Here is a 22093-nt window from a genome sequence, read left to right as displayed (position 1 = left end):
CTTCGATAGTAGAATTTCGGGCAAATTTTTGGGTTTGTTACCAGATTTTGGGCAAAATGTAGAGTGAATAGTGGGAAAACTAGGAGGGGTCATAACTTCTCCAGTTTTCGACCAAATGTGGTGCAGAGAGAGGCTAGGTAGCCATTTTTGGACATTCTAGACTCATTGGAGTAGTTTTTAGAAGTATTTGAGCATTTTCAACACATATTTTACACATTTTTAGCATAATAGAGAGGCCCAAGCCATTGAAAGCTGGAGCAAGGAGACGTAGCCCAGGAGAGGTGAACTCCTTCATTATGTTCGTATTGTGATGTGTTTTTGGTGATGTTTTGGTACCTTTTTATGCTATTGGCTAGTCTCTTATTTGTGTTAAAATTTCTCATAAAAGTAACATAAAAACTCAATTTTCACTTGCTAAACTCATGAATCCTTAAGCATATGAATAGTATTTTGTTTCTAACCTTAGGAGGATCTTAGCACAGTAAACTAATATTCTTAATTAGATCAAATGCTATCCACTAATGGTCGTATTGTGGTGGTGTGACCAAGGGCCAGCCCCCCATGGGCTAGCCCCTCTTGAGAAATGGCACATCCATAGTCTTCAAATATAAGCCGACGACATACGGGTTAAGAAACAAATGTGATGGTGTATTGGTGAAGGCTTTGGACTTGTTGTGTGAAGTTGCGGGTTTGACCCTCGCTGCCTCTGCTTAGACTTGAACCAAAATTTTGGTGGCCCCTGGGTTGCCATGTGGTAGCCTACGGCTGGGCCACATCTCAGCCTGTGGTTGTCCACCAATCTAGCCAATCAAAACACCAAATTTTGAACCAATAAGAATGTTCCACTCAACACAATACCATTCAGTAAGCCTGTTGACCAATCAAAGTGCCACATACACCTACCCAGTCAGTGCCACATCAGCGGTACGCACTGTTGACTGGGCTGTCAATTTTTTGCAAAAATTTGCATGTTTGCGAAAGTGAACATAACATGATTCTGGGTTATATGGTGTCCATTTCGTCTGAAACAGGTTGCGACAGATTCATGATGAAGAGCACTACGCAGTCGTTTAGGTTCCATACTGATCTGACAACTTTGAATTTTGAGCTATTTTTTTAGCACTTGATCATTCCTCCCAAATGGAAGCCTTTTAGACCCCAAAAGATCAATTTCAGTTGTCCAGTAGGTGAGGGTACAGTTCCCTCACCTTTCCAATCTTAATACATTCATCACTGACTTGGAACTTGTGATCTACCTGATGCTTGTCTTTCCTTGCTTTGTACCTGCCTTTGATCTTTTCAAGTTGATCTTGCACTGTTTGATGTACCTTTTGGATTCGTTCAATGAACTCCTTGGATTTTTCCATGTTAACATCAATAGAAACATTCTTCTTACCAAGATGATACAATACATTATGATGCAAATGGTAAACAAATTCCTCTACTTCATCCCCTTTACTCAAGCTTGAATGTACATCTTGAAAGTATGTATTTTGTTGATCATAAATTTCTTAATGAAATGAAATGGGCTTACCATACTACATAAAGACTGTGCCCATGGCATAGTCGCATATGTCAACCTTAAACTGAATTGACTTTTTCAAGTTTATAAGAACAAGTATAAAGGCTAAACTGATCTTTTGTCTTAAAGCATCAAATGCCACTTATTGTTTGCCTCCCCACTGGAAGACCTTTTGCACCACTGCCAAAGAATGCAAATGAGCTACAATAGAAGAAAATTTAAGAAATTTTTCCTCCAACATTGGGCTTCTCCCAAAAAACCTCTTATCCAAATGACCATCTTGAGCATTGACCAATCCATAATGGCATCAATATTGGACAGGTCTAACTTCAGCTCACATTCTCCAATATTATGGCCCAAGTACATCAAAGAAGTTTTACATAACTAATACTTTGACATCTTCAATAAAAAATATTTTTTGACTTACGATATCGAGTACTTTTCTCTCACACATTAGATGTTCATAATGAAATTTTTTGAATATGAAAATGTCATCCAAGTAAACTATCATTTCTAGAGATGGTTTCAATACAATTTTCTTCATATGCATGAAAGTAGAAGGATCGTGGAAATGACCACAAAGCATAACAAGTTATTCAAACAAACCTTGTTTGGTTTTGCATTAGCGGAGTTTTGAGGTCTAAAAAGGGCCTCCTAAGGAAAATATAAAATAATATTGGAAATAATAAAATAAGATTAGATTACGTCATCAAATTTTAGAGGGAAAAAAGAAAAAACTATTTTTTTTTCAACTCGTATTTTCAACTTATCTACCTATGGGTTTACTCAAATTTCAAGTGGAAACACTCGTTGGATACAAATTTTGATTCCTCATCCAAAGAGTATTCATGTTGCATACTTTCTATGCTCCTTGATACATGAAAAATGATAAATACATGAAAAGCATGATTGCAATCATGTTTTTTCATGCATTTCTCATTTTTCGTGTAGTAGGGTTCATCGAAGGTATGCAAAATGTATACTTCTTGAATGAGGAATTAAATTTTTCATCCAACGAGTACTCCCACTCAAAATTTGTGTAAAATATTAGGGAGAGAAGTTGAAATTAAGAGTTGAAAAAGTAGTTTTATTATTTTATTATTTTTTAATATTTTTTACTTTTTGCTCCAAAAATGGTGAATCATCCCCCATGCTTGACATCATTATCTTGAATACTATTGGTACTTATAAAGTTTATTTTGGTTGTACATTTTTCTTAGTAGTTTTAGACCTCAAAATTCGCCTAATGAATGTCATGTTCCATATGTCTCCTTCAACAACTCTACTTTGATGATAGCTACTCCTTGAGTCCCATTTAATAAAATGGTTTTCATTCTTCTTGGACACCAAAACAATAGGTGCACCACATGGTGAAGGAGATGGTCGAATGATCTTTTTGTTCAATAACCTTTGGATTTTCTTTTTTATTTCTACACTTTCACTTCTTGACAATCAATGCATGTCAATGTTAGGACGAAAATAATTTTGATGCAATGGTATTTCATATTGGATTCTCCTCTTGGGAGGAAATCCCTTTACTTTCTGAAACACCTCATCATCATGGTTAACTACATCAATCAAATCAATTTTAAATTTTGTATTTCAACCATCAAATGCTTCATAATCACCATCAACATTGAGTTTGATCGTAAGAAGCACTAAATTCTTGCTTGAATTCACTAGTCTTTTCATTTTCCTTGCATTAACTAATGAAAGGTTTAGTTTCCTGCGATGAACTCTCACAATATTCTCCACACCATCTTTGAACAAATCATGATGATAGAAGATTTATTTTCTATCATAGAGGTAAGGACTACACAAAACAATTCCTGAAATATCAAGCGGTACAACATCTAATTCAACTTTGTCAATGAAGTTTGTTATGTTTTCAAACTGAAGAATACATTTTCTAATAACCTGTAAGTTTGTGTCCTTGCATATCCAACCCAATGGATATGGATTCGGATGTAAAATGGTTTTGAGACTAATTTGTTTGACTAAGTCTTCAGATATCAAGTGGGCTTGAGACCCACTATTAAATAATGTGTCGATTTTTGTATGTTTTGAGATTACCCTCACATGAAATAATTCAACCATTGTTTCTTCATTTTGGAGTACTCATGTGACGATTTGATATACTAGAGCTAGAAATGGATTTTTTTCTTTTTATACCCATGGCTGTAATTTTATTTTCATCACCTGAATCAGATCCCGAATCCTTTCATTTCCTTTGTTGTTCAATTTCTTAGGCCTCATCTTAGGATGAAGCTTCCAACAATTAGCTTCATCGTGACCTTCTTTGGAACAATGTTTATATATTGTTTTCTCTCCTTCCTTTTTAATGGATGCATTATTCTTTCCTTTGAAATCCTTTTCCTTTTCTTTACACTTAAATGGCTTTTTACTACCCTCTTCTAGATTTTTTTTCCATCTTGCCTCAAGATGAGTGGCTTTCACACACACCTCATCTAGATTATTGGCATTACACATAAGTAGTATGCCTAAGGTAACTGTGTAATCCCCCTATTTACTTTAGCAACATGTCTTGTGATTGTAAATCTACACCTAACATTAGAGACCTTTTCTATGAATTCTTGGGTGTAATCTTGGAAATTTTGACCTTTAAGTTGTCTAAAGTTCTACCAATTCATGATGCATTTCTGCATATAAGGTAGAGGGTAGAATTGTCTTTTAATTTCTGGAATGAAATCAGACCAAGAAATTGAGATCTTACCGTGATTTTTTATCTCTTCTTGTGTCTTTGATTCCCACCATACTAGCGCTGCACCCTCCAGCCTCAAGTAAGCTAATTGAATCTTTATGTCATCCTCTTGAAGGTTTTTAATTCTGCAATATACCTCCAACTAACAAACCAGATTTTCAAGCTTCTCTACATTCACTTCACCATCATACATGGGCAGTTCAAATTTAACATCAAGTTTTAATAAGGGTGATTTACTAGTTCCTTTCGAGATATGTTGGTGATTATGTGTAAGGGTTGTGTTAGTGGAAGAGGGTGAAGATGTTTGTGAAGAAGAAGATGAAGAATATGGTGGAGAGGGTGGAGGTTTACCTCCATTTCCATTACCTCCTTCTAAAGAACCTTCTCCTTTTGGAGGTTTGGAACTTTCATCCTGCAGTCTGGTATTCATCTCTTCATAGAGGACCTTCACCATCTGTATCATATCAAAGAAAGACTTCCTGAAGATTGTTTCATCCTTTGTCATGTTTGTAGGTTCTCTTTCATGAGATATGCTCACTGGAGTCTCAACTGCAACTTGAGGAAGAATTGGTGACGGATATTGTGGAAACATTTCCCTCCTTTGTTTTGACCCAACTTCAGGGCTTTCAACGATCTTCCCTTCTCCTCTCTTGAGTTTTAACCTTGTAAGCATGGCATTCACTTGCAAACAGTGAAATCCTTTGTGCACAAATAAAACCAAGAGCTCTGATATCAAACTTGATCTGATTGGGAAAATTAGTTTTTGTTGTGCTAAAACTCCTTTTGAGAATATATTAAATATGCTTAAGGATTTATGAAAATATTTTCAAGTTTAAACATGGGGTTTTGAGTGCTTTTATGTAATTTTTAGGTGCAATTTAGCATAAGCAAATGACTGAACAACAACTTATCACAGACATAAACATCACTATAAATAGTATCACAACAACACATGATGGAGTTCACCCCTCCTACGCTACGTTTCCTTGGTCCAGCTTCCAATGGCTTGGCCCTCTCTATTAGGATCAAAAGTGTGAATACATCAGCTTACGATGCTCAGAAAGCTTTGAAACCCATTCCAATGCCCCCAGAATGCCAAAAAATGCCTGTGTAGCCTCTTTTTACTCCTTATTTGGTAAAAAAATTAATAAGTTATGGCATTTTCCAATATTTTACTAATCGCACCACAAATTCCACAAAATTCAGCACCATCCTACAATTTTTCCCCAAAACACGCTAACGGAGTGATAATTTCGCTGAAAATCGGGCAAATTTGTCGAGCGCATTAAATGTCCTCTAATGCCTTATTTCCAAACAATGTGGCCATGTGGAGGGCCATGTGCACGGGGCTAAGGCCAACAGCCCGCCTCGCTGGCTGGGCCCCTGCACTATTGTCCATCGGTGGTCATATTGGGGTGTTGTGACCAAGTGCTGACCCCCCATGGGTTGGCCCCTCCCTAGAAATAACACACCCATAGTCTGAAATAAAATTCGACTACATAAGGGTTAAGAAACAAATGCAATGGCGTATTGGCAGAGGCTTTGGACTTGTTGTGTGAGGTCGCAGGTTCAACCCCCACTTCCTATGCCCCAACTTGACCCATAATTTTGGTGGCCTCTGGTAGGGCGAAGTGTCAGCCCATGGTTGGCTACCAATCCAGTCAATAAAAACACTTAATTTCGAACCAATAAGAATGTGCCACTTGGCACAATACCATTTTCTGAGCCCATTGACCAATCAAAGTGCCACATACACCTACCCAATCAGTGCCACATCAGCAGTACAGACTGCTGACTAGGTTGTCAATTTTTTCAAAAATTCACATGTTTGGGAAAGTGAACGGAACATGATTCTAGGAGCATACAATGTCTATTTTGCGAGAAACAAGTTCTGCCAGATTTAGGATGACGAGCACTACGCGATAGTCTAGGTCCTATATCAATCCGACAACTTTGAATTTTGAGCTATTTTTTGGGCACCTAATCATTTAAGAAGATCATGTGACTTGCAAAACAAGAGAAATGGTACATTAGAGGTAATTTTCAATGGACAAGGGGTTGTATTTGTTGAAGCTTCCATGAATTTGACCATCAAAAAATTCCACTGTGTCAAAAGTCTTATAATACTTCGAATAAGCTATTGTATAAGGTCGATGTTGATAACTTTATGGGAATTCCACCATGGGTGGTTTAGGTAACTTTTTTTCCTATTCAAGAAACAACTAAGTGTATATATGTATGCGAATGATTTGTGAAATTCGTTTGTTAATGTAGGTCATGCGAATAAAATATGGAGGGTTTTCTTTCTGTGTGGGATTTAGCAACTTCTTGTGTGATGGGATTGGAAGTTCACAATTTTTGCATGCATGGGTGGAGATGGATAAAGGAGGAACCATGGTTTTAAATTGTCTTACGTTGATCTAGCTGGCTTGAGAAACTCTCAAAATTCAGAAGTGGCCTTCCAAAAGCTCAAAAAGCAAAGTTGTTGGATTGACGTCAAACCAAGACCAAATCATATCGTTCATCGTCCTAATTCGAATGGTGTGAAGGACACTATAATATGAGTTCGCATGATCAATATATAGCCAGTCAAACTTTTGGTAAACTCGGCCCAGTGCCACTAATAAGGCAACAATTTGGTAAAGGGTTAGCGCATGTAATTCATCGGTCAGAATGGGCGAATCTCTTGCCTCTTTAATTTTTCCAGTGACCCTTAAAAATCGCCACTAGAATTTTAACTATCTATATATATATATATATATATATATATATATATATATAAGTTTGGGTGAAGGGTTGCCACCCCTACCACCCCTGCAAAAGGTCATTATCATAAATATTTAATAATTGGGTTGGGGCTCGTGGCTGACCCCGTACCCCACCCACATCCCATGATCGTTACAACCATATGTTGCATATATTAAATAACCAGGGTTGGATCGGTTTGAACTTGTATGGCCAACTGGTTGGCTTGTCAACTGACTGTCCCATACCATAACACAACACATGAAGCGCTAACCGTCTATCGACAACCATCACCAATGGTTAAACAACATCGATTGCCTCCTAATTTAAAGCCCACACCAACGGTTTAACAAAACACACCTAAAAAAATTAAAAACGTGTGCTATTCGGGGGAGGCCTTTGGGCTTGACCCGAGGACCTCCTCCCTCCAAGACAAACAACCTAGCCATATGCCCAAATGGGCTTCCCTTGTATTTTCCACCCACCAAGGTGTTTATAAACTGAGTTAATTCATTGGCCTAGAGCAAAGGAAGTGGAGGCCGAGCGGACGTAAGAACCGAGGCAGAACTACACCAGGTCAGGCACATTTTTCGAGACAAGAATATTCCATAGAATATTCTACAAAATATTCCCTACAGTAGTGAGGAATCTAAAATATTTCCTAGAGGGTAATATTTTACAGTGTTAGATTCATCTCAGCTTTATACTTAAAAGAAACAGAATTTCGCAGCAAACATGATGGTGTGGTTTGTTTCCTTATCTGAGGAGTAAAATTTCAAGTGGTCAACAGTGAGGAATCTTTACAGAATCTTGAGGAATGTAACAGATTCCCTTGGACATTGATTTTTTATAGAGGCAAAAAGATGTCAACTTTATAGACATTTTTTTCATATTTTCGCAAGAAGTGTAGTGGTGTGCTCAGAATTTTCATCCGAGCAACGAATTTTTCACCCATATCTAGGAAGGAATCTTTTGAGGAATCTTCGAGATTCTTGAGGGTCCAGATTTCGTCAGTGTCAGAAAGGGGCAAACTTTATAGTTTCTTGACACGATTTTGCACTACAAATCCAATGGTGATGTTCATTTCTGTAGCTGATATTTTCATTTTGAGTCCACGGCAAAAAATGGAGGTATAAGGGTCATTTATGTAAAGTTGATTGTAATTTATTTCTGCTGCAATTTAATGAAAGAGCCCCCCCCCACATTGAGTGGGGTTAGGAGACATAGCCCACATTAGGTGAACTCCGTAATCAAATCATCTTGTGCATTTGATCTCATGTTGCTTTTGATTTCCACTTCTTTTCACTTGTCTATGTTACTTAGTTAGATGCTCTATTAAATGCACTTCTATATGCATCCATGAAGTAAAATATTTGGATAAAGTTTGGTATCAAAGCAAGTCTTCTTGATCTGAGTTGCATGAGTGAATGCTAACCAAGAACAAGCTCCAAATATGAGAAGGAAAATTAAAATCCTTTTATACTGAAGTGGTGTTTGAAACACGAAGATAGAACATGGAAGATGAGGAAGCTCAATTGGAGGAAGAGAGAAATGTTGAGATTGTAACAAGATGATGGAGCTTAGTGAAAAGAGTCGCCTTCACTAAGTGGGCCCACAGGCAAATTATGGCGCAAGTTCTATTTTTGATCACAGTGTGGATGATCACAGTGTGAGTGATCACAGTGTGAGTGATCACAATGTGGGTGACCAAAGTGTGGGTGACCACAGTGTGGGTGATCAAAGTCTATTTTTAGACTGGCTGTCAAAAATAGAAAAGTCAAATATTATTGTCTCATAATAATATTTGGACTATAAACTTGATCTTATTCTCTTGGAGCACTTCAGTTTGAGCTACAGATGTGGCCCACGCAGCTGTCAGAAGGAAGTACGCTTTTCTTATGAGTCAGTTGAGTTGTTGCATGCATGACTTCAGTTAGAACTCAATCAGTTGAGTTTGGTGGAGTTGATGGAGTTGTGTTCAGTTTGACTTGGTTAAACTAGTTTTAGTTAGTCTAACTGCAAATAGACTAATGATGAGTTGTTAAACTAATTATTAACTCATAATACAACTATAGAATACATCAGTTAACTCAGTTGCATGTCAGTGCATGTTCAGTTCAGCAGGGACAGGTGTTAGAGAATTAGATTGCTATCAGTTGTGACTATAGTTGTGCATCAGATCTTGCACAATCAAGGGATTGAGTATGCCAATGAGTTTGCTCATGTATTTACCCAGTTTGTAGCTTCTACTCACGTCTTACACATTGTGAGTGATTCTTTGGAGGTGAAATACGAGTTTGGTAGACCATTCTCATTCATTCTTGAGCAGGTATTGAGCAGTGGAGGCAGGCAAGCAGTGGAATAGATTTGGAGATCAGATCTTAGCTGTATTGTGTGTAACAGGTGGAGCTGGTACTAGATTGCTTGTGATAAGCATTGTACTTTGTAATGTTACATGGTCTCAATCATTAATATACAGATAGTTTGGGGTTTTTAGCGAGATGCTTTCCCCGGGTTACATACTGTGTTAATGTGTGAATGCTCTTGATGTTTTATTGTTATTGATGCTGCTATATTGATGATCAACGTAGAGGAGCTTATGTATTGTGTATGTATTCTGCAATAGTACATGATCAGGATAATCTCTGTTGAATATGTGTTAAATTATTCAAAATTTCTACAAGAAATTATCGTAAGATCTTCTTCACCATGGTAGAGAAAGTTGACAAGTTGTTTGAATAATATTAAAAGACCATCAAGCCTAAGAAGAAAGAACCAAATGGTCATGCTTCAGTAAATCATGAAGGGGGAGGAGAAGAGACCCCTCCCTCTCTGTCCTCTAGTGAAATTTGTTCTTGTTCCTCTTCTCGTCATTCTAGGAGACATCACAGGAATGCATCTAAAAATCCCCTTTTCAAGCTAGATGTTAAATTTGATTTACCTGTATTGAGTGGAGAATCTAATGTAGAAAAGCTAGATAACTAGATAAGATAGGTTGAAGTATATTGCCTCATACAAAAAATCAAAGAGGATGAAGCTAAGATCTAGCTAGCGTCCCTTCGATTGAGTGGCACTACTCTCATCTGGTGGGAAGGCAAGCTGCAGAAAGGTGGTAAGAGTAGTCGTAAAATTATTTCATCTTGGTCTAAATTCATTTCTACTTTAAGAGGAAAATTATACCCATTGGGTTATAGACAGTAGACCATGATGGAATGACAACATTTGAATTAAAGTAAAGTTAAAATTGTTCAGAACTTTAAATAGGAGTTTACAAAACAAGCATGAGTATTGAATGTTCCACTAGACACTTCCAAGATGTTGATGAAATATATTGGCTTTTTGTATAGTTATTTACATAATTCCTTGTTATTATTTGAACCAAGTATCTTGATGAATCTAGTGTCAAGGTTGTACATCTTCAAAGCAGGGAGAAGCATGAGAAAGGTGACCACTTGAAGAGGACAACAATAGCTAAGAGAAGAGAATAAAGACCCTCTTGTACTCATTGTGAGAAAGAAGGGCATGATGAGGAGAATTTCTGGAAAGTACATCGAGAATTGAGCCCTAGGAAAACTGACAAAAAAAAGAAGCAGAAGATAGTTGCAATTGTGCAACAAGACTGTTAGGACTCAGAATTGACCAATTTTGACCTTATATTTTTGCCATAATATTATCCTTTTCAGTCATAAGTTGTAAGCTTTGATTACATAATGACTTAATCACCCCAAGGTACGAAGTAACTTTCCGCATATCTATATGTTTAATTGTTCATTGCATATTCGTGAGTATCTTTATATTTATCTTTGGAAAAGCTGACTAAGTTGCCAAGTAATTGTCTTAAGCCTGCAGGAATTATAATTTATAGTTGCTGTAACACCAGAAACAACAACTACGCAGTTGCCACAACACTAGAAACAGCAACTACGCAGTTGCTGCAACACCAGAAGCAGCAACTACGCAGTTGCTACAGTCAGCAACAGCAACCATCTAAAGCAGGCTATTTTGCAACAGCTGGGAATAACAAACGGCAACTATCTGAAGAACGTTGACGCGGCATGATCAAGCAGCTGTCTAAAGCGGGTAGAACAAAGTTACCATTGCCTAAATCAGGAACAGCATGGGGAAACGATAAAGGAATGCGAGGATCCCAAGAACATGGTCGAAGTTGGTTACCAGCTGTGTAACAGCCAGAACCTAAGAAAGAATATATTATTATACTGTTGTAACAACGTTCTGTAATTTCTATTTTTTGGGTTAACTGAATGAACTGTAATAATCTATTGTAATAGATGTCTCCTCTATAAAGAGGAGACATCTACATTAGAAGGGGGAGGGTGGTCTGTAAGTGAGATTTTGAGAGACATCAGCAAGTCTGAACTTTATTGTACTTGAATCTTTTGGCAGATGAATAGAAGATTATTCTGAGCACTTAATCTAGCCTTTGTGTTCTGGGGAATCTTGTGAGAGGGACTGGGCCCACCTTCCTCACAAGATTCACCCATTTAATTTTCTGTCAAGTGTGTAAGTGTGTGATAATTTCTTTCTGCTGGTACTTTGTTTGGATTCTGTAGCATTACCTCTGGTATTTCCGTTTTGCTAGTACTCTGTTTCATTAAATTGCTTGAAGTTGTGCAAGGATATTTCACCGGTGAATTAGAGTGCAGTGTGTATTAGTAATCTGGTTACAGGGGCAGGTGTTGAACGTCCTCACCTGGAGGATAGGGTCCTGATCCTCTGCCAACAGAGCATCCATCACTTTGCTTTTCAGGTTTGTAATCTTAATTAATTACTTTCATTTTATCGGTACTGTGATAACTTAGCGTAAGAATCACGTATACTACAGCTTTTTAATGCTTTTAGAATTAAGTACATACAGTACGCGGTAGCCTTTGGAATAAAAAGACTTTCCCAGGTTGACAATTAATGTGGTACTTGATTGTTTAATCAATAAACAATTCAACTAGCCAACATTTTGTCGCCGTTGCCGGGGAATGCAACTAGAGATTTCTAAAGGCATTAATGATTTCTTTTCGAGAATAACAGATGCATGAGAGGACGCAAGAAACCTAATTTCACAGGCGGCAAAGGAGGAAGAAAAACTTATATTGACGAAATCATCTCAAAGGCTGAAACATCACAGAGGACAAGTTCCCAGAGACCTCAGATCCAGTATTCCTCACAAACAGATCGACAGATGGAGGAAGTACTAGGACCTGAAAGGAAGCTGGAAGTACTAGAATACACCGAGGAACCGGTAGAAGAACCTGAAGAAACAAAAGACACAGAAGATAAAGTAAGTGATTCAGGAAAAAGACCAATGGAGGATAATAGAACAGAAGGAAGAGGGGAAAATTCACTCTCTACCCTGGAATTCCCTATTGGGGAGCTCCCGAGAGGAACAACCCCCATGAAAAACATTCCACTCTCAGCATTACCCAACTTTCATGGGTTATCCTCTGAAGACCCGGATGAATTCCTCTTCGAATTCGACATATTATGTAGGAGTTATGATTATGTGAGTGCTAATCAGAAACTAAAACTATTTCCAGCAACACTGAAAGGGAATGCGTTAAGATGGTTTATGAGCCTAGGAGCTCAGGCAATCACTACCTGGGATCAGATGAAAGAGAGCTTTTTGGCTAAGTATCAAGATTACTGCCGGACGAGAGAAAGGAAGGAAGAATTGTTTAAAATGGTTCAGAAAGAGGACGAGAATTTGGAAGATTTTGTGGAAAGATTACAGTATAATCTGCAGCGGTCTGACCATCCTAATATGAGTAAAGATATTCTGAAGACTATATTGCTGAAAGGAGTACGAGATGACTGCCTGGACATGTTAAACATGTTGGGAAAAGGGGACATTTCCAAAGAACCCTTTGATGAAATTATCAATCTCTGCATGAGATGTTCAAGGGGAGCAGTAGGCAGATCAAAAAGAAGAGATAATGTATATTCAAGAGTTCAGAAGTTAGCAAGCGGAGGAGCAACAAGGGCTGAAATAGGTAATTTATTAGAAGAATTTAAAACTGAGATGTTAAGCTCTTTTGCTTCACAAATTGATGCTCTGCAGGTAAATAAGAAACAGGCAGAAGCAGAAGCTGCCCTAGCTATTTTTTGTTCCAAATGCAGAGAAAAGCACCCACTCAGGGAATGCCCACTGGATAAGATACTTATCTGCACAATCTGCGAGAAGGACCATGAAACCCAACAATGCCCCTCTCTGCCTGGAATCAAAGCAGCATTGCAGTCAACTGAAGAAGAGGGTGAAGCAGTGTACCTGATGACACAGAGGAGGCAATGGCCACAAAGACAAGGTATGAGCTCTAACACAGCATTCAGTCGTTGGAATAATAATTCTCCTTTTCAAACAAACTACCCACCCATGAACCAAATGCAGTACCCACCCTTTAATACAATGAATTTTCCACTTATGTAGCAACCAAATCTTCCTTTTCCTGATCCTACTATATGGAATCCTTGGGCTCCCCAGCAACCGTATTTTAATCAATGGAATCCAAACTGGGCAGCCCAACAGATACCATTTCCTCAACAACAATAGTCTCTTTCCTTACCATCCAATACTCCTCCAAATAACCAGGCAATTAGACCACAGCTCCTGTACAACCTAACCCCAATCCAAATAACAATAAAGCCCTGCAAGTAATTGACATTCAAAATCAGCATGTCTCTCCCCTGCAATGTAACGATATCCATCTTCGCTCAGGGAGAATTGTTGAACCCATTATAGATGATATCACTAATTCTGACAAAGAAGAAGTTAGAAAAGAAAAACCATCTAACAATAATGCTGAAACAGCAGAATCAGCACCTAATAATAATGATCAAACAATAGATCCGCCATTCCCTGAACGGCTGGCTCTCACTAAAACACTTGAGGAATCTACCTTTAACCTTTTAGGAGAGCTACAGAATTTGTATGTTAAAATCCCATTATTGAAAGCATTAAGAGATGTTCCTATTTATGCTAGAACTATTAGAGACATTTGTATAAAAAAACCGGGAAGAAAGGCTAAGGATCCCCTCACAGTTCATGTGATGGGAGAATTAACTGCTTTAATGACAGAAAAAGATTATCCTGTGAAGTATGGTGACCCTGGTCACCCTACAGTAACAGTCCAGGTTGGAAAAACCTTTATCTCTAAAGTTCTAGTAGATTTAGGAGCTGCAATAAATATTATGACACTCGAAACAACACAATTGCTTCAGTTAAAAAACTTTATTAGGGAAACTCCAACTATCTTAGAGTTGGCTGACCACTCTACAATTAAACCTGAAGGGGTCATTGAAGATCTTATAATTTCTGTAGAATCCTGGAATTACCCGGCTGACTTTGTGGTGTTACAAACTAAAACAAAGTTGGGGGGTCATCCATTGATTCTAGGGAGATCTTGGCTGGCTACAGCAGATGCTTTCATCAGCTGTAGATTAGGATCAATGACCATCTCTAATGGGCAGGAAACTAAACAGCTTACCCTCTATCCTCATGCTACACGCATGATTAATAATGACAATTATGTATGGGTAGACTATTAGGATGAAGAAACCCAACCTATATTGACTATTGGACAAGCCTTGACTTTTAAGCACTCCACCGAAGATGAATTAATCAGCAGCTTTATTTCTGAACCCTCTTCGGTCAGCCCTGAAACATATAATCACTTCACTGCAATCTTAGAATCTGAATCCCAGCAGAACATGAGAGATGAAAACTTATTTCAAACAGCGGTAGGCAGCCCTTCCAAAAGTACAACAATTGAAATTGAGCCTGGCAAAACATTAAATATAAATCCTGACTTGACTGATAATGAAAAACAGCAATTAATAAAGTTACTCCAAGAAAATAAAGAGGCATTTGCATGGGACTACACAGACATGAAATGGATCTCCCCTGAACTATGCACTCACCGTATTTATATTAAGGAGGGATCCCGGCCAGTCTGTCAACCCCAGCAAAGAATGAACCCCAACCTTAGAGAAATTGTGAAGGAGGAACTCCAAAAACTCTTGAATGCAGGTTTTATATACCCTATATCTGATAGTGAGTGGGTTTCCCCACTTGTAATTGTACCCAAGAAAAATGGGAAATGGAGAGTATGTGTGGATTACAGAGCATTGAATAAAGCCACCCAAAAAGACCATTTCCCTTTACCATTTATTGATCAGGTATTGGATAATTTAGCAGGTAAGAAATTCTTTTCATTCTTGGATGGGTTTAGTGGATATAATCAAATTAAGATTGCACCCCACGACCAGGACAAGACCACATTTACTAGCCCATGGGGGACCTTTGCTTACAGAGTACTTCCATTTGGGCTATGTAACGCTCCAGCAACATTCCAAAGAGCGGTGATAGGGATCTTTTCTGATATGTTAAATGATTCATTAGAAATATTTATGGATGACTTTACTCCTTATGGAGTGACCTTTGAGGATGCACTGCAAAATCTTGAAAAAGTACTTAAGCGGTGTATAGAAGCACACCTTGCCTTAAGCACTGAAAAGTGCCATATGATGATGAATCAAAGTATTGTATTGGGTCATTTCATTTCATTTTTAGGAATTCAAGTCGATCCAGCTAAAATACAGGTAATTCAGAACCTTCCTATCCCCAAAACACAAACTGATGTAAGAAGCTTTTTAGGACATGCCGGATACTAGAGAAGATTCATTAAGGATTTTTCCAAAATAGCTTCTCCTCTATTTGTGTTGTTAACGAAAAATGCTGAATTTAAGTGGACTGATGACTGTGAAAATGCATTCAATAAACTTAAACGTCAGTTTTCCGCAGCTCCCATTTTGAGAGGACCTGATTGGGCATTACCCTTTCATATCTCCTCTGATGCCCCAGACACGGCAATTGGAGCTGTCCTGGGTCAGGAAGAAAACAGTCTCCCCTATGCCATCTATTTTATTAGCAAGAACATGACACCAGCTGAGCTTAATTACACAGTTACTGAGAAGGAATTTTTAGCAGTCATTTATGCTATTAATAAATTTCGACATTATATTACTGGCTACACTACTTTTGTGCATACGGATCACTCGGCCATTAAGTATTTAATGAATAAATCAGTTATAAATGCCCGAATCACCAGATGGTTATTACTATTACAAGAATTTGATATCACAATTGTAGATAGGCTAGGAAAAGAAAATGTAGTTGTTGATTTCCTTTCTCGTTTAAAAACTGATGAAAATGCTCCAGTAGATGATTCTTTTCCTGATGAGTATTTATTTGCAGTATCTGCTCACTCACCTTGGTATGCAGACATTGCCAATTATCTAGTTGCAAGAAAACTACCATCACACCTATCACACAGGGAAAGAAGAAAGATCATCCAGCAAAGTGCTAGGTACAGCTGGATAAGCGAGTGTCTGTTCCACACAGGAATAGATCAAGAAATTCGGAGATGCGTTGGGGAAGACGAGATTTATGATATACTAAAAGCTTGTCACGATGGCCCTTGTGGAGGACACTTTGCAGACAAAAGAACAGCACACAAGGTACTTAGAATGGGTTATTATTGGCCATCACTTTTTAAAGATGCCAGAAAATATGTGAAGGCTTGCGACAGCTGTCAAAGAATGGGCCAGCCTAACCATAGGGATGAAATGCCACTTAATCCCTAGGTAACTCTTGAACCTTTTGAGAAATGGGCATTAGATTTTATAGGTCCCATTAATCCGCCATCTAATCAAAGAGTGTACATATTAGTATGCACGGATTATATGACTAAGTGGGTAGAGGCCAAAGCACTCATTAAAGCTAACGAAGAAGCAGTACTAACATTCTTATTTGAAGAAATCTTTGTTAGATTTGGACTACCCAGAGAATTAGTCACTGATGGAGGACCTCCTTTTAATTCTCATGGCTTCAAAAATACGCTCCAAAAATATCATATCAAGCACAAAATGACTACACCGTACCACCCCCAAGCAAATGGGCAGGTGGAAAGTACCAACAAGGTCATAGAAGCCATTTTAACAAAAACGATAAAGGAGAATAGAAGGGACTGGTTTCAGAGGTTGCCCGAGGCTCTATGGGCCTATAGAACCACTTGGAGGAATACAACAGGCTTTTCACCTTATGAATTAGTTTTTGGAAAGAATGCTATTTTCCCTGTAGAGTTTGAGATTAAAACCTTAAGAACTGCCTTAGCTGTTAACCTTGATTTAACTGATGCACAGACAGCCAGGTTGCAGCAGCTTCAGGAATTGGATGAGAAAAGACTGGATGCCGTCCATCAAACAACTATGATACAGCAACAAAGAAGCAGATGGCATGACAGAACCATCAAGCAAAAGCAGTTCCAGAAAGGTAACTGGGCTCTACTTTATGATTCCCATTTCGAGAATTTCCAAGGGAAGCTAAGAACAAGGTGGTTAGGGCCGTATGAAGTGGACGCTGTTTTTCCAAATGGAACAGTTAGACTTTTAACAATTGATGGGAGCAGAACACCACTGTTAGTGAATGGCTACCGACTTCGGTTATATCAGCGGCCGGTCTCCAAAGAAGATTTTAAAGCCACTTGCATGGCAATAAAACAGTATTCTTTTCCAGGGGAACTTGCTGTCCCTCAAAGCACTTGAGTTTCTATTATTTATATAATTTTTTTTAGGTTAGATATTCTTTTTTTTTTAAGAAACTAATAAATCCTGCCAAGGATTGCGATATTACATTTCAGTATTTTGCAGATTTCAGCTTGGGAAGTAGCTGAGAACAAAAGTTTCAAAGGAATTACTTTGCGGACTCGAAACTCCTGTTGCTGCAACACCATTCCCTGTTGCTGCAACACCATTTCCTTGTTGCTGCAACACCATCTCCTGTTGCTGCAATGTCATTCCCTGTTGCTGCAACACCATTCCCCGTTGCTGCAACACCACTCTTGTTGCTGCAACACCATTCCCTGTTGCTGCAACACCATTTCCACTGCTCCGACACCATTCCTGTTGCTGCAACACCATTTCCATTGCTCCGACACCATTCCTGTTGCTGCAACACCATTCCCCGTTGCTACAACACCACTCCTGTTGCTGCAACACCATTCCCTGTTGCTGCAACACCATTCCTATTGCTCCAGCGCATTTCCTGTTTTTACAAACGTCTTTTTCTCGATGATATAACATCATTCCATGTTGCCACAATAGCAATTTTCCGTTGCTGCAACACCAATTCCGGTGCTACAACATCGCTTCCCGATCACAGAATACCCTTCCCAGCAAATTCCCTCACGTACGAAAACACCAGTCTTACCACTTCAGCCCCAAGGAACAAATTTTGATAAAATATACCACTTCTTGTGATGATTACAGCACCCTACTATTACTTCCCGTCATTATCATTACAAATAGCCGGTATTCTCATGCTTTTAGATCCGCGGTAATCATTATGATCCAGCAGAAGACAAGACAAGACTTTTTGATGCAGCAATCAAAAAGGTAAAATACGAAGGTACGCATGATTATGTATGGACATTAAATAATAGATAATGCAGAGAAGTTGATAGGACTATCAAATAATTGTACTTCCAATCATATCACTTACACGTAGGAGGGGGGGGATTACCAAAGAAACTCTCATGATGACATACTACGCCAACTACCGCCACCCTTAACTCTCCCGGTAATATGTAAAAGCCACCCTATCACGGCATGTCACCATTTGCGACGTTTTACTCTGAACTGAAATTGGAAGCTCGGCTTTGAACTCTGAAAACTTACTGAAACAACAGCTATGGGAGGAACCCTCATTACACATGAACCTGGCACGACAACAGTCCTTGAACTCTATCCGGAGATTTATCAAATTTTCTTGCAAGCGGGATGGATAGAGTACTTCAGGAGACTTCCGGACTTTGACGCGCAGCAAGTCCTTGAATTTGCATGCAATTTAACAGAAGGATTCTCTGTTGTCCAGGGAGTTCAAATCCCAGTCACGGAGGAAATTATAGCCCAAGTTACCAGGCTACCAGCTAATGGCACACGGTGGTTTAGCAGAAAGCACCTGATTCTTAATGCGCAGCAGTATTTTCTCCGACCAGGCAAGCAGGTAGAGCCCAAAGGCAAAGGCGTAGCACTTCGGTCGTTACCTCAACCATGACCGAAAGTCGCTGAATTTGTCAAGCAATATCTGACGTGCGAAGGCCGCTACCAGGTAATTTACCAGCACGATTTCGTCCTGTTGAATCATTTGAGAAATGGTCAGTTAATAAACATGGCATATTATCTATTGGGTTGTCTCAAAAACATGTCACGTTATGCTGTTAACGCAAAGCGTCCACTTCTTTCCTTAAAACACCACTGCTTAGCCCAATTGCTGATTAATAGAGCCCTCGCTCTAAATAACCCTCCACCCCCCATTAATCCCCATCAGGAGGCAGAAATTCCACAGCTGGAACATGAAATTCCTCATCAAGAAGAGGGAATTCTTCACCAAGATGAGGACACACCTTAGCAAGATGAAGAATTTCCTCAGCAAACGGAGGACATGCCTGAACAAATCCCTCTAGAAAACCCTCAGCAAGCAGAGCACATTCCTGAACAACTCCAGCAAACACCCCCGCAAGTTGCTGAGAATGAACAAGCAGCAGTAGAAATAACCACGAGAACAACCCCATCTCCCAAAAGAACCAATCCTTCCATTCCCATACTTGGTATTTCTACTGATGACTCCGATGACAATATCCCTATTACCCTGCTTAAACGAAAAAGGCAGCAGGGAAAGAAAACCCTATCGAAAAGAAGAAGAACTAGGGTTTCAGCTAAGGCACCTGCTACTCCGGCAACTGTCCCTATCCTAAAGAAAGCTAGCCTGAAGAGAAAAACACCTGAATTCCCTGCTTCTCTACCAAAGCGAAGAACTCGATCATCGGTAGTAGCTGAATCTCCTAATTCCCCCAGTTCACCGCCCATCACTATAAGGATCCGCACTCCCACCAGTCCTCAAAACTCCTCTCCCTCACCCTCGGAAGCTGAGATGCAGAGTGTTCATAGCTTCGTGACATCATATTTTAAGACAGCTGACACACAAGAACCAGCTGCCAACACCCAAGGTAATAGTGACCAAATGGCTGCAACACAAGAGACAGCCACTACCCCAGGTGACACACAAGAACCACCTGTGGGGAATACTGATCAAAATGATGAAACACAACCTCTGCCTCCACTGGAATCTACCGCTCCACAAGACCAGCCCACCATACCTGCCCTGCAGGAAGAAATTGAATTTTTGAAATCTCAGATTCAGGACTATCAGGAGGAAATAATAAGGGTCAGGGAAGCATACCAGAATGAATTCAGCCTGCATGTTTTAGCACGAGTAGCGTCTGCAGCAGAGAAAAGTAAGGATAATGAATATGTGTGTACCAATTGTGGTGAAATATATACTCAAGCAGGATATAAGGTAGTGGCAGAACCAATGAAGGAAGCCTCCGTTGTTGTAGATGAAACAAAAGAGCCTGCTGTTACACAGACGGAAATGCCACAATCCTCTGCTGAAATAAAAGAACCTGTTGACACACAAGAACCAATAGGCTCTCCAGAAAAAGTGCAGACAGAAGAACCTGTTGACACACAAGAACCAACAGGCTCTCCAGAGAAGATGCAGGACCAAACTGAAGAGCTTACTGACACACAAGAACCAGTAAGTTCCCCAGAAACTGCACAAGACCAAACTGAAGAGCTTACTGACACACAAGAACCAGTAAGTTCCCTAGAAACTGCACAAGATCAAACAGAACAGCTTGCTAACACGCAAGAACCAGCAAGTTCTCCAGAGATTGCGCAAGAACAAACAGAAGAGCTTGCTGACACACAAGAACCAACAAGTTCCCCAGAAACTATGCAGGAAGAAACAAGGAATAAGAAAGAGGAGAATACAGATTCACTCCGGCCTACCCAAATTGCTATGGAAGAAGTAGTTACACAAGAATCAGGAAATGAAGAAGAAAACACAGACTCACCCCGGCCCACCCAAATCACCATGGAACAAAATGAATCAGTACAACAGGGAGAAGAGACACTAGCCAGAAATGAAGGAAAAGATGTTGGATCATCCCAGCCTACTCCAACAGAGCAGATTATCCTTGTTGATGCCTTTACACAGACAGAGCCTCCCTCTGTTAGTGATGTGTGTACAGAAACAGATAGTTTTCAAGCATTAAAAGGAAAGTGGTGGAGAGAATATGAGCAGGCACAAGGCAAAGCATTCCAACAGCAAAAAGGGACCTGGTTCAATCATGCATATAGGAACTGGGAAGCACTTGAGCAATGTAGAGCTCAATACAAAGAAATTACAGAATTAAAAGCTAGATTGACCCAGATGTTTGAGTTATTCCAAAGAATACTTTCCACAAGGAAACCCTCTTTTAATTATGCAACATTTTTGAGGGAAAGACTCACATTTTTACAGATAAAGGCTGTCAAAGAAGGTAGACCTCACCAGGTAGTCACATCAGAGCAGTTTATGCAAACCTTTGCAGAGGCACCTAAAAATGATCAAAATTTGTTATGCGAGCTCTATCTCCATAATGAAGCCATGTCCGAAGAAAGAAATATGAATATGATACCTGTAGTTGGCGACATACAGCTGAGAGATTTTATCTCCTTTTTAGCTAACCAACTTACATGGCAGAACGCCTTTGCTTCAGCTCAACATAATGAACAGAATTGTCTTCTGTGGATTAGAGCTGAACCGCAAAATGCAGCCACCTTCATTGCACAACACCTGAGAATGGTAAGTGATCCTGAAATGAAGGACCACGTTAGGCAACTGCAAGCAATGGTCCTGAGAGACTGTCAGCATTATGTAAAGACTAAGGCATCCTTGGCTGTCAAGGCAAACAAACTGTTTTGGGAAAACTGCCCCAAGGAGAGGCAGGAATATCACCCTTATAATCCACCTAATTTGCAGGTAGCACTCTCAAGGGTACCTCATTATGTTAAATGCATGCAACACTGTGCTGAAAATTGGATGGGTTACAGATTTAAATTTCCACTTTTATGGCTATCTGGTGAACAATACAAGGCCCAGTTTGGATTATCCAACAGGGAAGAAGCAGCAGCATGGAGGCAAATACAGACTG

At 39.3% G+C, this 22093-nt stretch overlaps 1 protein-coding gene across 1 annotated transcript in view; it reads right to left on the bottom strand.

Moving 5' to 3' along the window:
• Window positions 1-22093, bottom strand: part of LOC149164959 (laccase-3-like) — a 56797-nt gene that overhangs the window by 22716 nt on the left and 11988 nt on the right. The window contains exons 2-3 of the mRNA XM_089429657.1: window positions 20761-20815; window positions 20484-20572 (exon numbers count right to left, since the gene is read on the bottom strand). Coding sequence (XP_089285783.1) covers window positions 20484-20572; window positions 20761-20815 — 144 coding nt within the window. The remainder of the gene's footprint in view (window positions 1-20483; window positions 20573-20760; window positions 20816-22093) is intronic.

Source organism: Pinus tabuliformis, chromosome 5_1 (genome assembly GCF_031772625.1).
Source record: "Pinus tabuliformis cultivar Carrire ecotype Pingquan chromosome 5_1, CPIR1, whole genome shotgun sequence".
NCBI lineage: Eukaryota > Viridiplantae > Streptophyta > Pinopsida > Pinales > Pinaceae > Pinus > Pinus tabuliformis.
The sequence above is the reverse complement of the archived record's forward strand: the minus strand, read 5'-3'. Positions and strand labels throughout refer to the sequence as shown.